Raw genomic sequence first — 13318 nt, 5'->3', positions numbered from 1 at the left:
CTGTCCACCTCCCCCGCTCCTCCACCGCCAGCTCTCCTCGCTCCCACGCAGCACCATGACTGAACCTTGTTAGCTGCGGACACGTGGAACCGTTCTCCGAGACAGGAAAAGACCCCGTGAAAGGCTCTGTTGTGTGGAAGCGGTCCCAGGGAGAGGAACGGCATGCAGGGAGAGGAAGGGCCTGGATGGAGGAAGAGGAGGTCCGACCGTCTCCCCTCCCACCTCCTCTTGTTAGAGGACCTGAGGGATAAAGATCAGTGCACTCGCCGTGGCCCACTAATGGCTCATGGAAAGCCACATATTTGAATAATGCTGCTCGCACTACAGTAGACGACATTATTCTCCTCATTCCCTGTTGCTTAGGAGAAGAAAGCTACTTTAGAAGTTGAAAGAGGAGAGACCTCTTCCTCAGGTCTGAACTGATCGATAGCTGAGATTAAACTTTAAAGTTGGAATGCTGATGCTAGCCTCGCTGAGTCTTTGGCCGAATATTACAGTCAGTCTTTTTACTTTCTTTTATCTGGACATCCTTCATTGCCTCCTTACAGTACATTTCTCACACACTCTCAATACCTCAAATATCATCATGTGTCTCCTTTTTGTCTCCTACTAGGTACAGTTGGTCTGCACAAAGAAATGCGTATAATTCGTAGCGTCTTTCCCAGGCAAATGTAATACAAACTTTTCCTTTCATATTAAAACAACATGAAAACTGGATGTGTTTCCATCCGCAGAACTGGAACAAATATTGTATACAGGCTCCCTGAGCATCAAAATAAACGAAACAACAAAACGTAGAAATAATCTCTTAAGAACCGATTAATATTGGGCAATTTGATATGGTTCCTCTGCACCAGCTTAAGTTGGCCAAATGCATAGTTTCACACATAGGCGCAGAAAAGGAATTGGCAATATTTTACAGACATTTCACACCATCCAAAACGCCTTTTAACTGCGTAAGAATTATACCATCTGTAAGGCGGATCATCTTAGTCATTTTTCACTCTTCAAATGTATATCCGTCACAATTTGAGGATGTAAAAATATTTTTTCCGATATATTCATGTATTGAATTTTGGCATTTCTGAACATAACATTAAGTTTGCCAGATGATTCACAAATAGAAAACACTGATATCAAACTTCCTCTGTTCAATGTGTTTATCACAGAATATACGTCAAGATGCGGGAGCTTCGGGAGAAGCAGGCAAAGGAGAGGGAATATGCTGAGATCCAAGACATTGTCAGCGGTACCTTCAGCTCAGATGAGGAGCCAACCTACGCCGGCATCGGATCGTTAAACTCGTCGGTGGATAGCAGCAGCATGGAGCCTAACAACCACCACTACCATCTCCCCCAGCCTCCCCAGAGTCCCCAGAGTCCCCAGAGTCCTCCCCTTCCCTCGAGCCGACAGGATAACGGTCCACCCCTGGAGGCCCTGTATGCCCAGGTCAACAAGCAGCGCAATGGACGCCCTGCAGCTCCAGACAGGTAGGGGCCGCCCAAAAAACAGTCCACACGCAGCCGCTGCAAGGCCGTTGACTCAACCTACATGTACACATCCACCGACACTCAAAGCTCCACAGTGTGCTTTGTGACTCTCTACCTTTCTCCTTCATTCAAAGGACACTAACTAGCCTTGTGCTTCGTGCTTGAGCTTTGCAACAATCCAGTTCATTTACACCTCATGTATAACGTATCAGCAGCGGTGTGATTGTATTTGCTCGCTTTTACTTGTCATGCGTGACAAACGCTGCACAGAAAAACAATGAATTTCTCACAGGGTTTTATCGCTGCCTCGTCCCATGAGGCATTGCCCCGTGCAAGCAGGCGGAATCGACAGGCCAGGTAAAAAAAATAAAATAAAATGTGAACAACAAGAGCCTATCAGTCATTCTGCCTGTGCTAGAATTTAATATCAGGCAGTCCTTTTTTTTTTTTCATTATCCTTGGATCACAGGTAATCCTCCCCGGCTGAGAGTCACGCTGCATGTGTTTTCAGCTCGTTTGTCGCTGGGGGGTTGCATCGCACATAACCTCCGTGTCAACACATATTTGATGTGTCGACAACGCCACGCAGAGCTTTAGTTTCATATTAGTGTGTCGATAGCCTATTGCCAAAAGACCCGTGTGAAGTTCACACATATGGTATTATTAATGTATTTAAGCTCCAGCGAACAGCTGAACAAAGCCTCAACAAAGTCCAACCAAGAGTCAAAAAACGTTGGGATGACCAGCGAACCAGGGAACACGCCCGTGACAATCTTTAATTAGAATTATAAAATGGATAAATGGATTGATACAACTTAACTAACATTATTATTTACTTTAATTCAACATTTTATTTCTCTTACATCTTAATGTATCCATAGCATGCTGCACATCCTTTTAGAAAAGCCAAACTTTTACAAACAAGATTTATTTTTTCTTAAACATAATGCTTGTGCCTAATGCTGATTTAAAGGAGCTCTGAGGGGTCACAGGTTTCCTGTAGGTCACATCCAGTGGTGACAAGTCAGGAGATTTCTATTCCCATGGTCTCCCAGAACCTTTCGTGGTGTTATTAATGGATCGGATAATACCCACCTCCCGTGATTGACAGCTGTCACTTGGGGGCTTGTGACCTTTCACTGCTGGGCTCAGGTGGGGGCGGGGGTGGGGTGCATGTGCTACCAAGCTGTGTGTGTGTGACCGAGACAGAGCGCCTCTGTGTGAGTGTGTGTGTGTGTGTGTGTTTTTTTTTTATAAGAGGATTTACAGAGGTAGAATCTCCACCCTGTAACACACCCATGATAGTCAGAGTAGATATGACAAGGTTATCTGGCCCCTCTGATAGCCAGCTAAATCCATGTGCCAATACATCCGCGGCTCAGTGGAGGCCACTGATCCATATGTCTAAAGTGAAGGTTACCTCCACGTGTTTCCTGTGGATAGCCTCGTTGTGTCAGAACAGCCATCTACTGTCAACTATCCCGCTTCCCCAAGCACAAATCCAATGATAAGCCTGAAAGCCAGTTGAAAATGAAGGCTAGACAATGCTCGACTGGTGTTCAATGAGTCTGTGTAATCAGATCACAAGATGTTGGTCGTTGATGGATATGATGCTGTTGATTGTCAATAAGCTCTGTGCGGGGAACAGATGCTTTATTACTTAGATATAACTTGAAAAAATGATTTTCAAATTCTTTTGGTTGCCAAATTTCCTCTGACCATCTGGATGGTGTTCCATGTTTCAAATGGGTTTTTTAATCTTACAAACTGTGTTTTTCGGTTAAAAAACAAATACATTATACCGTGCATTAGGTCGCCTCTGAAATTCATCGGTTTCAAAAAACAAAGAACATAAAAAAAAAAAGACCCTCTTAACTTCTCCTTCCTGCTCTCATGTTTTAGCGGCTTCCTGGAGATTGTATTCTCACCTTCACAGGTTTATTCCAGCACAAAAAGCTGCGTGTGGCATGTTAATTATAAACACAGGCTTATATTTGGTTTGGGGTCTGAGCTTTAAGTATTGATAGCGCACTATAGAGTTTTATTTGCAGGGACCGGATTAACTGTCGCGAGTGTTGTGATTTGATTTGAAATATGCGCCGCATGTTCAACACTGCATTTCTGTTTTGCACCTCTCACTGCTTTGCATATCTTGTGTATGCCAGCCCGGCCGTACGCCTGTAATATTTGTCTTGCTGCCTTTGAGATATAATAATATGCACTGGTTCTTATTTAGCTCAGAGGCTTTCTATTTACGATTTGCAAAAAAAAGGAGCTCGAAACACATTCAGATTCAAGACTCCTGTCACTTGCCTATCATAACAAACATAAACAGTAATTTGCATTTCTAAATTAAACTTATTGGAACTTTCATTGTCAAGTAGAAAGCGTCGACACAACAGAATTTGCAATTATTTCTGCCGGTTCCATGTATCAAGGCAGCGAAATTGGATTGAGAAGTTTTGTTTTGCCGTTGTGAGATCCAGTGTGACTTCAAATTTCTTCACTTTCTGATCCTGCCGCTGCTGCTTAACCCAGCATTTTGGAGCTGCAGGACTTCCTGTTTGAAGGTCGGGGGGAGAGGAAGTGGAGGAGGTTTGTGCAGGGAAGGCTTTTCATTCCCGGCTGTCAGTCAGTCTTCAGAATGAAAGAGAAGAATGAGTTGCGTTTAACCCCGACCTGGATACTGTTACCGCCTTCTGAGGTGGGCCCCGGAGAAACACGCTCCGATCAAAGAGGCAGATTAAGGATCACGTTTTAAAGGGACATTTGAGTTATTTGCTAGCCGAGTCATATCTCATGGTCAGACATCTGACAGCAAGCCGGCAACTTGTAACACCCCTGAAGGAACTTCTCTACAACATGCAAAAACAGATCAATTCATTTAAAATCACACTGCTTAGTGCCTCTAACCCGGATTTATTTTGATTGACAACCCTATGCTGTCTACAGAGGCCACAGTGTGGAGCAACGCACAACTTTCACCAAATAAAATAGATCCAAAATGAGCAGATATTCAAGCATTTCATACCGTTTGTTTTTTAGTTGTATATTTTACACAAACACACGTATAAAATACGTACAAGTTAAGGTAACCCTGTAGTCTGTTGTTGGCTGGCTGCCACTACAGCATAGCAAATAACATTATATGGGGATTGTACCATGGTGGAAGCCATCTCCTGATAATCAGATGACCTCTAGACGTGTTGTGCAACAGCACACATCTTACCTTTGAAAATTGGTTCCAGGGACCACGTAAATGGAAGCAAATTGAGTTGAAATTAGCTGACAGCCTTCCGTTTATTTTTCCGCTCTTCTTCGGGGAAAAAACTGAACAGTGTGTTGGAGGACGACTACACTCAAACTAATCAGCATCTTCCATCTAAAAGCCACCCAGTCAAACATTTGCATAGCTGGAAAGACATCAAACAATGCTGGTGTACCCAGGAGTCTGAGTTCTCATCGCTTTGTTTACTGTACATCCCTCAGTGCTGTCATTACAACACAGCTTTTTAGTCAAATAGAAGACGTTTTTTTTTTTAATCCAGTAAGCTAATTAGAGACACTAAGGGGCCCTTCGGTTGATGTGGGTTGGCGCTCCTTTTCAGAGGAGGTGGGGTCCACATGCTTGCGATTGCCAGTTACTGTACGTTATAGTTTTGCATCTTGGACTCTTTTTATACTTCATGTGTTTACACACATGTGCATTCTTTTTATGCCATTATAAAGTCGTTCGCCCATGACTCGCCAAAGCTGCACTCTTGTTTATCCACTACAGTTAATAAGAAGAGGCTGCAGCTGGATAAACAGCCCAGGTATACGCCTCTCTCTCTCTGATAGACCTCTGCTAATGGAGCTCTAATGGGAAGGTCACTGTGACTGTAAAAGCGGGAATGAGTCAGACCTGAGCCCATAAACCCCTTGGAGATACGAGGACCCCTGGTTGCTGTGGGCGTCCACAGATCCTGCCCATTCTGCCCTATCGGGTTTTACTGTTCCTTTACGGGATCACGGTACAACAAGAGCTCGTTTGACAATTTATTACCAACCTCCACGTTATTAGAGCTGCCAGCACCAGCGGTGTTTTGACAGTGCTGTCAGACTCCATAAAACTGAAGGGCACCAATAGAAATCCAGCACCCATTCCCGATCAGTTGTGTTAAAGCCTTATATAAAGCAAAAGTAAATATCGTTTTTCACCCTAAAACCTGTATGAATCCTCCTCTATTACCGGGTTTACATGAAAGGGAGCCAGACGGAGAGTGTTTTCTTTTTCAGTTTGGTTTCACCTTATGAAAAGAAAGAAGAAAAAAAAGTTAGACCCAGCAAAATAGAATGACCTCATTTCTCGACAGGCAGCCGACAAGTCAACCCCTCCATCTGCCGAGGGACCGGGGGGGGGGGGGGTTTTGGGTGACTGGCGTTGGATGCTGCGTTTCAGAACGACAACCTGACAGGTGCCAGGCTCGATGGGATTTGTGGGAAGCGAGCGTGAAACAAAGCATCACCTTTTGAAAGCGCAATTTGATTGACTGCTGCTCCCATTACCCAGTCGGGTTTCTAAAGCTCCTTAGAGCATGGGCGAGGAAGAGTCAGAGAGACACCGAGAGGAAGAGGTGGGGGGGTAAGCAGGGGGGAAAGAGATATGGAGCTCAGCGGTGCAAAGCCCTTGAAGTCCTCTGCGAACTCAGCAGCTCCAGAGATGCTGGCAGGCAAACAGCAGTGAGAGAAAAATAACCCAAAGAGTCCTCACCTACAGAAACACTCACTATGGTGGTTTTCCCTTTGCTCTCTTCACTCTAAAATTCAGTCAGAACCTCCACTTTGCATGGTCTTGAAATTGGATTATGAGGTAGCTAATGCATTTTCCGCAGTTGATAAAAAGGTCAGGCTTTTCATCTCTGGTGAAAGTTTGTGAGGCGCCCCCCCCCCCCCCACCACCCCACCTTACCTTCGCTCCCACCACCTCGCCACTCTCAAGCTCCAAGTCGTCATCTCGGGAGTTGGTGGATGTTAAGCTGCTGTGAGACACGTCCACAGCTGTCCACTGTGAGCTTTTTCCCTCACTATTGTTTGGATCATCATCATCGATAGGAACAATTCATTTTGTCTGGTTTCCTTTCGACCCCGTCACGTTTTTTTGGGGGGGATGAGAACATCACAGTGCCATTCCAATGGAGACCCATAATCATTAGGTTTAATCAGCGCTGGTTTGAAAGGACCATTGTGATGAAGCCATTAGAGTCATGCAGATGGGGAGTGCGTTCTTACGAACCTCGATCAGACGGCCACCGGGCCAATCCGAAGCAATCGCTTTTTTTTTAATCGTTTGCTGTCTCTTATTTGGCGTCTGTAATTAACTCCACAATCAACAATCACTCTCTGTGAATTTTATAGTCTGTATTTTCATTTAAATGCAATCAAAATGAGATTAACAACAATTTCTGACTGCAACATCTGTAGCTTTGATTAAATCCTACCTCTCAATAATTCATTGGTAAACAAATGAATCTTTTACGAGCCCTGCATTAAGACTTTAATAACAGCTCGTAAGTCTCTTATAGCGTTTTCTTGTAGTTCTCAAGGGAGTCAAATTGATATGTCTAGCATCAAGGAGCAGTTTGCTTTAATGCGACGCGTGCATTAGTGGTAACTAATTACTTTTTACTCACTCATTGGTATCTCTGTTATTCCAGTGTTTCGTCTGGTGTATCCAGTTCCTCCCCCTCCTGTTGGCTGCCAAGCTAAACACGACTTCCAGTCGACGCAGACGGTGTCACGTTTTGTTCCCAGGGCCATGGCAGCATGTTTCGGCGCTGCCTTTTGTTTGTCTCTGACATCCACCGGCGTTTTTTCCATTACTCCCTCTGAGTGTCCTTGTGTGGGTGTGAAATTAGTGTCACAGTGACTGCGTGGAGCGGTGCCTTCTCCTGCTCCTAATTGAGAATAAGAAAAAGGGACACCGAGGTGGTGGGAAGAGTTCATCTGGGATGTGATGCCGGTGTAATGAATGAGCCCGGGTGAAGCCTCGGGTTCAGCCCGTTGTTGCCGGCGTCCGCAGGACGTCCTCTGCGCCTGGTAAGCCAGTGTAGGTGACGCTTCAGTCCCCACGCGGCTTTGGAAAAATGTAAACCATGTAAACCCTGCAGATGGGTTACAAAATGAGGGTGCAGGTCCAATATACAGGCACATTCTCACACTGACATTTGCCCTCTCCTCCCAGCTCGCTCTGTGCTGTGGCGATAGTGCAAGAGGCCTAATGCACCAAATGCACATCAGCCTTATCGCAGGGGTTCTACACTGATAGCAACGTGTATCTCCCAGGCAAAGCAAATGAATTATTTTTCTGGTCTGCTTTCATTTTCTTTCTTTTTTTTTTCGCTTCGGAGAGGACCCTGTGGGATGGATGTGATGAGATGGCGCACACAGAAGGCAATTTATCCTCCGTTTGTACCATTACGTTCATTTAAGAAAGCAAACAGCCTGAAAGCAGATCGAGAGAGAGAGAGAGAGAGGGGGGGGGGAATATAGACCCACCTCGCCTTCAACTCTACATCAAGTGGATCAAGCTGATTGAGGTTGCATGTACAGTATGTATTCTATCAACATCCCTCACATGTGAAGCCTGGAAGGCATGCATACAGTACCTAATGAATTTGAAGATGAAGGGAAAGGGGAGCGTGCCATTTAGGGCAGGCACGCCCCAGCAGACAAAACGGGGAGCAGAGAAGGTGGTGGTGGTGGTGGCGGGGGTTGAATATGGCCGAGGGGTACCTGAAGCTCCGTTCGCTGATCGGCACCGGAGGGCGTCTCGTTACCGGCAGTCAGCAGCTGCAAACAGACAGTTAATCCGCCCTCAACTCTCCTGAAGGCTGCCGACGCCTGACGCCGTAGCCGACTGTGCCACGCCGAGGGGAGATTAGCAAAATACACAAACTAACAGGCAAGTTTTTCCCACACAATTTAGAGAGAACGCCATGATTTGTTTTGAAAATGTCTCAGCCACTAATGGGGAGAAGGCACACGGAGAACATGTTAGCAAATGCGAGACGTACTTTTCTCTGAATTCATGCACTGAGAAGTCTCTTTTGATTGAATAACACACCCCGTGGTGCTCCTGTTACGTGAACATGTGGCTCCTTTGTGAGAAACTCTTGGTTTTCACATGATGGATAACCCAATTTCATAAACTAATCACGGATTCTCTCCGCTAAGAAGGCGTCACTGCGTTCAGCCCCGCCGCCCGCCGCTCTCACACAGCGGCACCAGAAATAGATCAGGTGTGGAATGCGATTGAGAGGCAGGTGACTGCGGAGCACGGGCTTGCACTATGAACCGTGGAGGCAAGCAAATGACTCTCACGCCTCCTCACGTTGCTTTCATCTTCAGTCACGCCGGCTGTAAATACACACATGCACAGGAAAGTGACCTCGAAGCAGCAGGCAGGGACGCTAGCTGCTGCATTTTTGCCTTCTGTGCTCTGATGTTTGCCAGCCAGGGAAGTGATTGTTAACTTTATAATGAAAGGGAGTGTTTAGGGCTTCCCTTCTCTCTGTATATACAACTTGTAGAAGACAGGAGTGCAAAAACGGGGAGCAACACAAGGCACTATAGTACAGTATATTAAGGAAAGTAACTGAATAACAGTGAGTACAAAAGAAAGGATTCGATCAATCGATTTGTTGTTGAATCAAGTCAATATTAGTCTCTGTGTATTAGCCAGTGTTGTCCGATGATGGAGGTTACTTCCTGACTCTTCATTACAACAGAAAAGCTCCCATACAGTGGCATCTTGTGTTCATAGTAACAGATGACTAGACCAAAACCACACCATATTACGCCCATATCCAATAAACTGCAAGTTTTCTCTGAATTTCGTCTTCTCGTTTCATCTCCTCGCCTGCATCCTCAACAAAGGACAGACCAGGAACCACCAAGCAGCCGGTCAGCCTGCCTGCCCTCAGATGCCAGCGGGTACCGTGGTTCAGTTTCTGTTTAGATGATGTGTCTCATCTGTTTACAATGCAAGAAATCAAGGACCGGTAGTTTGTTGATGTATAATCATCAGAAGCTTGCAATGCCAGTGTTGGTTTCACCTTCTTGACTTGCACTTTCACATACATTAGAAATTGGACAAAGCAGTAAATGAATGTAATTTGCATGCGGCCGTCATTTCTAAAAGGGCTGACTGCTGACCCTCATCATTCCAAACATCAGCGCCTCAGCTGTCAGCGACTGTTACGGCAGCAATGGTGTCATTTTGAATATGAGCAACAATAATAATAATATTTAATCAGTGGTTCAGGTATCGTCTTTAACCACCAGTATATTACAATAAAATGTATTCTCAAGAAAACCTTCAAGCATAACCTCTTACTGACGTTCCCTCTTTGTAATGACAGAACCCACACATATTTGCTGTTAGAAAGGGTTCAAATCAATACCATTAATAATGGACGAGGCCACTAAATAGTATAGACAGAAGAGATTTAGGCCTAAAAGTTTAATACTAACCAGTGGCTCCTGCATCAATTACCAGACTGTGTCCTCAACACTATTTTTTAAGTGGTCGCTGGGGTACAGCTGTATCGAGAAGTTAGTCCATTCTAATCGAAAAGCCAGCCGGTGTGTACAGGGCACATAATTAAATTTACCTTGCCCACATCTGAGCTGGCGAGCATGTGCACTCAACACCGAACGGCATTAGTTCTCTCTATTTTAAGAGCAGTATCCATATTCCTTTGTCAGACCACGCCATTGTCGATCCAATCCCCGTGCCTTGAACAAGCTCCCAGCGGCAAATCGGATCTCAGCGAGAGCCTTTGTAATTACAGGGAGCTGAATGGGTGAATACGTCCCAAATCCGCAAGGCCATCCAGCGACACATTCCATCTGTCTTAAGCTCCTTTCCGACATTTGAGTTTGACTCATGAGGAGGTATTTAAATAGTGCACATCACCACCTTTTTTTTTTTCTTCTGCCGTTTGCATGGGAATTCTTTGAATTCTTTTGAAAGTTTTGGACAAAATTTGTCTTTACAGTGAAGGTCTTTCACATAAATTCTGGAGAAATAATTGTTCTGGTATAATGGGATTCTGGTCTGATTTAATATGTTGATAGCGTTGCAGTGTGGATGAATAATCCTCGGCTATTGTAGACAGCTACACTATATTATGAAGAAGCACTGTCAGATATATATGGAAGTTCATCAAATGCCAATGCAGGGAGATATGTGTGTGATTAATCCTCACTTAAAATATAATAATGTTCATGTTTCCACATTTCACAATAGGAATTTATTTGTTTGGTTTTCATGTTACACCTCTGGCTTCATATTGATGGACAGCCAGAGATTATTCTAACTTGCATGTCAGCGGAGTGAATAACCTGTGGCCATGCAGTGAACACGGGGCTCATTCCTTGACTTTTACCCTGTCGTCTCACACAGGTAGGATGTAATTAAACCAGAATATACCAAGGGAAGCCCGGGGGCTTCTCCGTGTCTTTCTTTCCCCAGCGCAGGCTGTGCTGGGGCCACGACTCGGCTCTAGGTCCCCTCCAGCAAAATGGGACAAGTGCTCGGTTATGTCCCCTGAGCCGGACCGGTTTGAGCTCACTGTTGGACCTAATAAAACCCTGTGGGGGCCTCCAGACATCTCTAATGCCATCAGCATGCCTGTAAAAATGCTCTTAGTCCATTGCAGCAGTAATGGCAGCACATGGCCTCGTTGGTCCGCCGTAATGGGCTCCATGATGTCATCACGGATCATCACGGAGCCGACGGTCTTAGAGCCTGGCCTGTTTTCAAAGAAAAGCAAGCATATTCGAGGGAATCGCATTCAGTTTCCATTGTATGCGCTGTGATTGGTGGGGTTTGTTTGTGCCAGACGAAATTACTGGGGAAGTTAATAACCAAAGGCTTTTAACCTAGTCAGCCTTATTGAATTGGTTCACTGATTGGACTGAACGCCGTGTAGGTCTCTAGCAATAAGCTCAGCTTTTCCTCTCCCTTGCCCTCTCCTCTTTTTCCAGCCTGGAGTTGCACACCGAATATCCGGCTTTACATTAATTAAATCTTATGTTGAATATGGTTTTGAATATATTCTATTGAGGAACAATGTTTTTACAATGTTTAACTACCACATATTAGATGTCAATGCTTTATTGCAATCTAAGAAGCAACTAACTTTCAAAACGATCTATAACCAAAAAGCTAAAATGTTCTGTCTATTTCAAGCTGGATTTAAGTATAATTTTAAATTGCTTAATTTGTTTTTAAATCTGTTGATACCTGTGAGAATGTAACATATCTGTGTTATTGCTGGTTATTACCACCTACAAACACTCTCTTCGATCCACCATCCCTTAGCTTCCCAGCCTCTACGGCTGATGGTCTGTAAGCGTCCCGGTGAGAGATGTCATCCCAGAAACACTTGTCTTCTCGGCCGTGATTAAACATAAAGAATAATCCCCATCCTGCAGTTATATGGCCGTCATTAAAGGCTCACTGCCGGGCCGACCTGCAGTCGCTTTCACCCGGGATAATGGCCATGTTTTAGTGGTAGTCAGGGACGTCAATTAACATCCACATTGGTTTTATGACCTTTCGTAGGAAGTTGTGGTTTATCCATTGCATGTCACTGAGGGCCGACTAGGTGATAAAGCCGGTGATTTCAAAGCAGTTCATAGCGGGAGTATGTTATTTGTATTGCGGGGCGAGCGTGAACGCGAGGGCACAGCCATGTCCGAGAGCGGACGCCTGTGTTACTGGTCTTTCTCCGGCGAGTGTCAGCGTCCGTCATTTATTAATAATGTATCACGGCGGACTGAGAGATGATTTGTGCAGGATGACTTTAATAGAGTGCCTGATAGTGGGGCTTAAGAGTCCTGACTGGAAACAGAGTGGTTCTTGGATGATGAAGCTGACTGTGGCGGAAAAAACACGACTGGAGCGTGTACGGTTACATCCGTAGAATTACTTCCTGGTGTGTTGAGGTAATGCCCTTTCAAATACGTGCTTCATGTGTAATTATGGTATTTAGGTTGCACCCCTCCACAGGGAGGTCAGAGGTCAGGGTCAGCTGTAAAACTACACCTCGAGACTAAGTAACTGCTCACTTGGGTTGGAAAATGGTCATATTGTAGTTATTGTAGTAGGAACATTTTCAAGGCTTTGTTTGTCACATGCACAAGAATACAGCGGAGCAGTCGTTGGCAATTCAATTCTGGTTCTCCCTCCAACGTTACTGCAAAATGTATTACAGAAAAGCATGCGCCATCTTCTCCACAGTGATTTAAAGGAAGAAAGCAGTCGTTTTGTCCGTTTTTATTAACATTCCTGATTTATCTGAAACATGTCTTGTTTTAGATGACTTCCTGTTCGTGCCAGTGTGATTGAATAACAAACAACTTACCCAAGCCTAATATGTGTTTGCTTGCTCATTTATGACAATTGGTATTTCATCGCTGTTTCTTTTCTTGCGTCAACGTTTTGCTATTGTCATAATTAAGTTGTTTTAAAAAGTTTCCTTGTTGGTGCATTTAAAGCAAATCCAAGATTAGTAAGTTAATAGTCAGCTGCCACACAGTACCCCTTTTTAATAAAGGGGCATTCCACTGATCACTTAACTGGTCTGTAGTACTATAACAACTACTACTACTACTAGTCTGTAGTAGTATAACTACTACTACAGCATGTACACACATCTGTATGGTACCATCTGTTGCTTTGAAGCGTTCTGTAGTGTGACAAAAATAGCTCTGATGGTGTCCTGGTTATTGTCTGGAGGCTTGCAAGTGGATGGAGTTAGAAATATGTGAGCTTTTAA

General features: G+C 44.6%; 1 protein-coding gene across 5 annotated transcripts in view; it reads left to right on the top strand.

The window, feature by feature from the left end:
* Positions 1-13318, top strand: part of LOC306712399 (partitioning defective 3 homolog) — a 305150-nt gene that overhangs the window by 231236 nt on the left and 60596 nt on the right. For all 5 annotated transcript variants that reach the window (XM_079181659.1, XM_079181658.1, XM_079181656.1 and 2 more), the window contains one exon: positions 1170-1490. In XM_079181659.1, coding sequence (XP_079037785.1) covers positions 1170-1490 — 321 coding nt within the window. The remainder of the gene's footprint in view (positions 1-1169; positions 1491-13318) is intronic.

Source organism: Pholis gunnellus (genome assembly GCF_910591455.1).
Source record: "Pholis gunnellus genome assembly, chromosome: 20".
Lineage (NCBI taxonomy): Eukaryota > Metazoa > Chordata > Actinopteri > Perciformes > Pholidae > Pholis > Pholis gunnellus.
The sequence above is the reverse complement of the archived record's forward strand: the minus strand, read 5'-3'. Positions and strand labels throughout refer to the sequence as shown.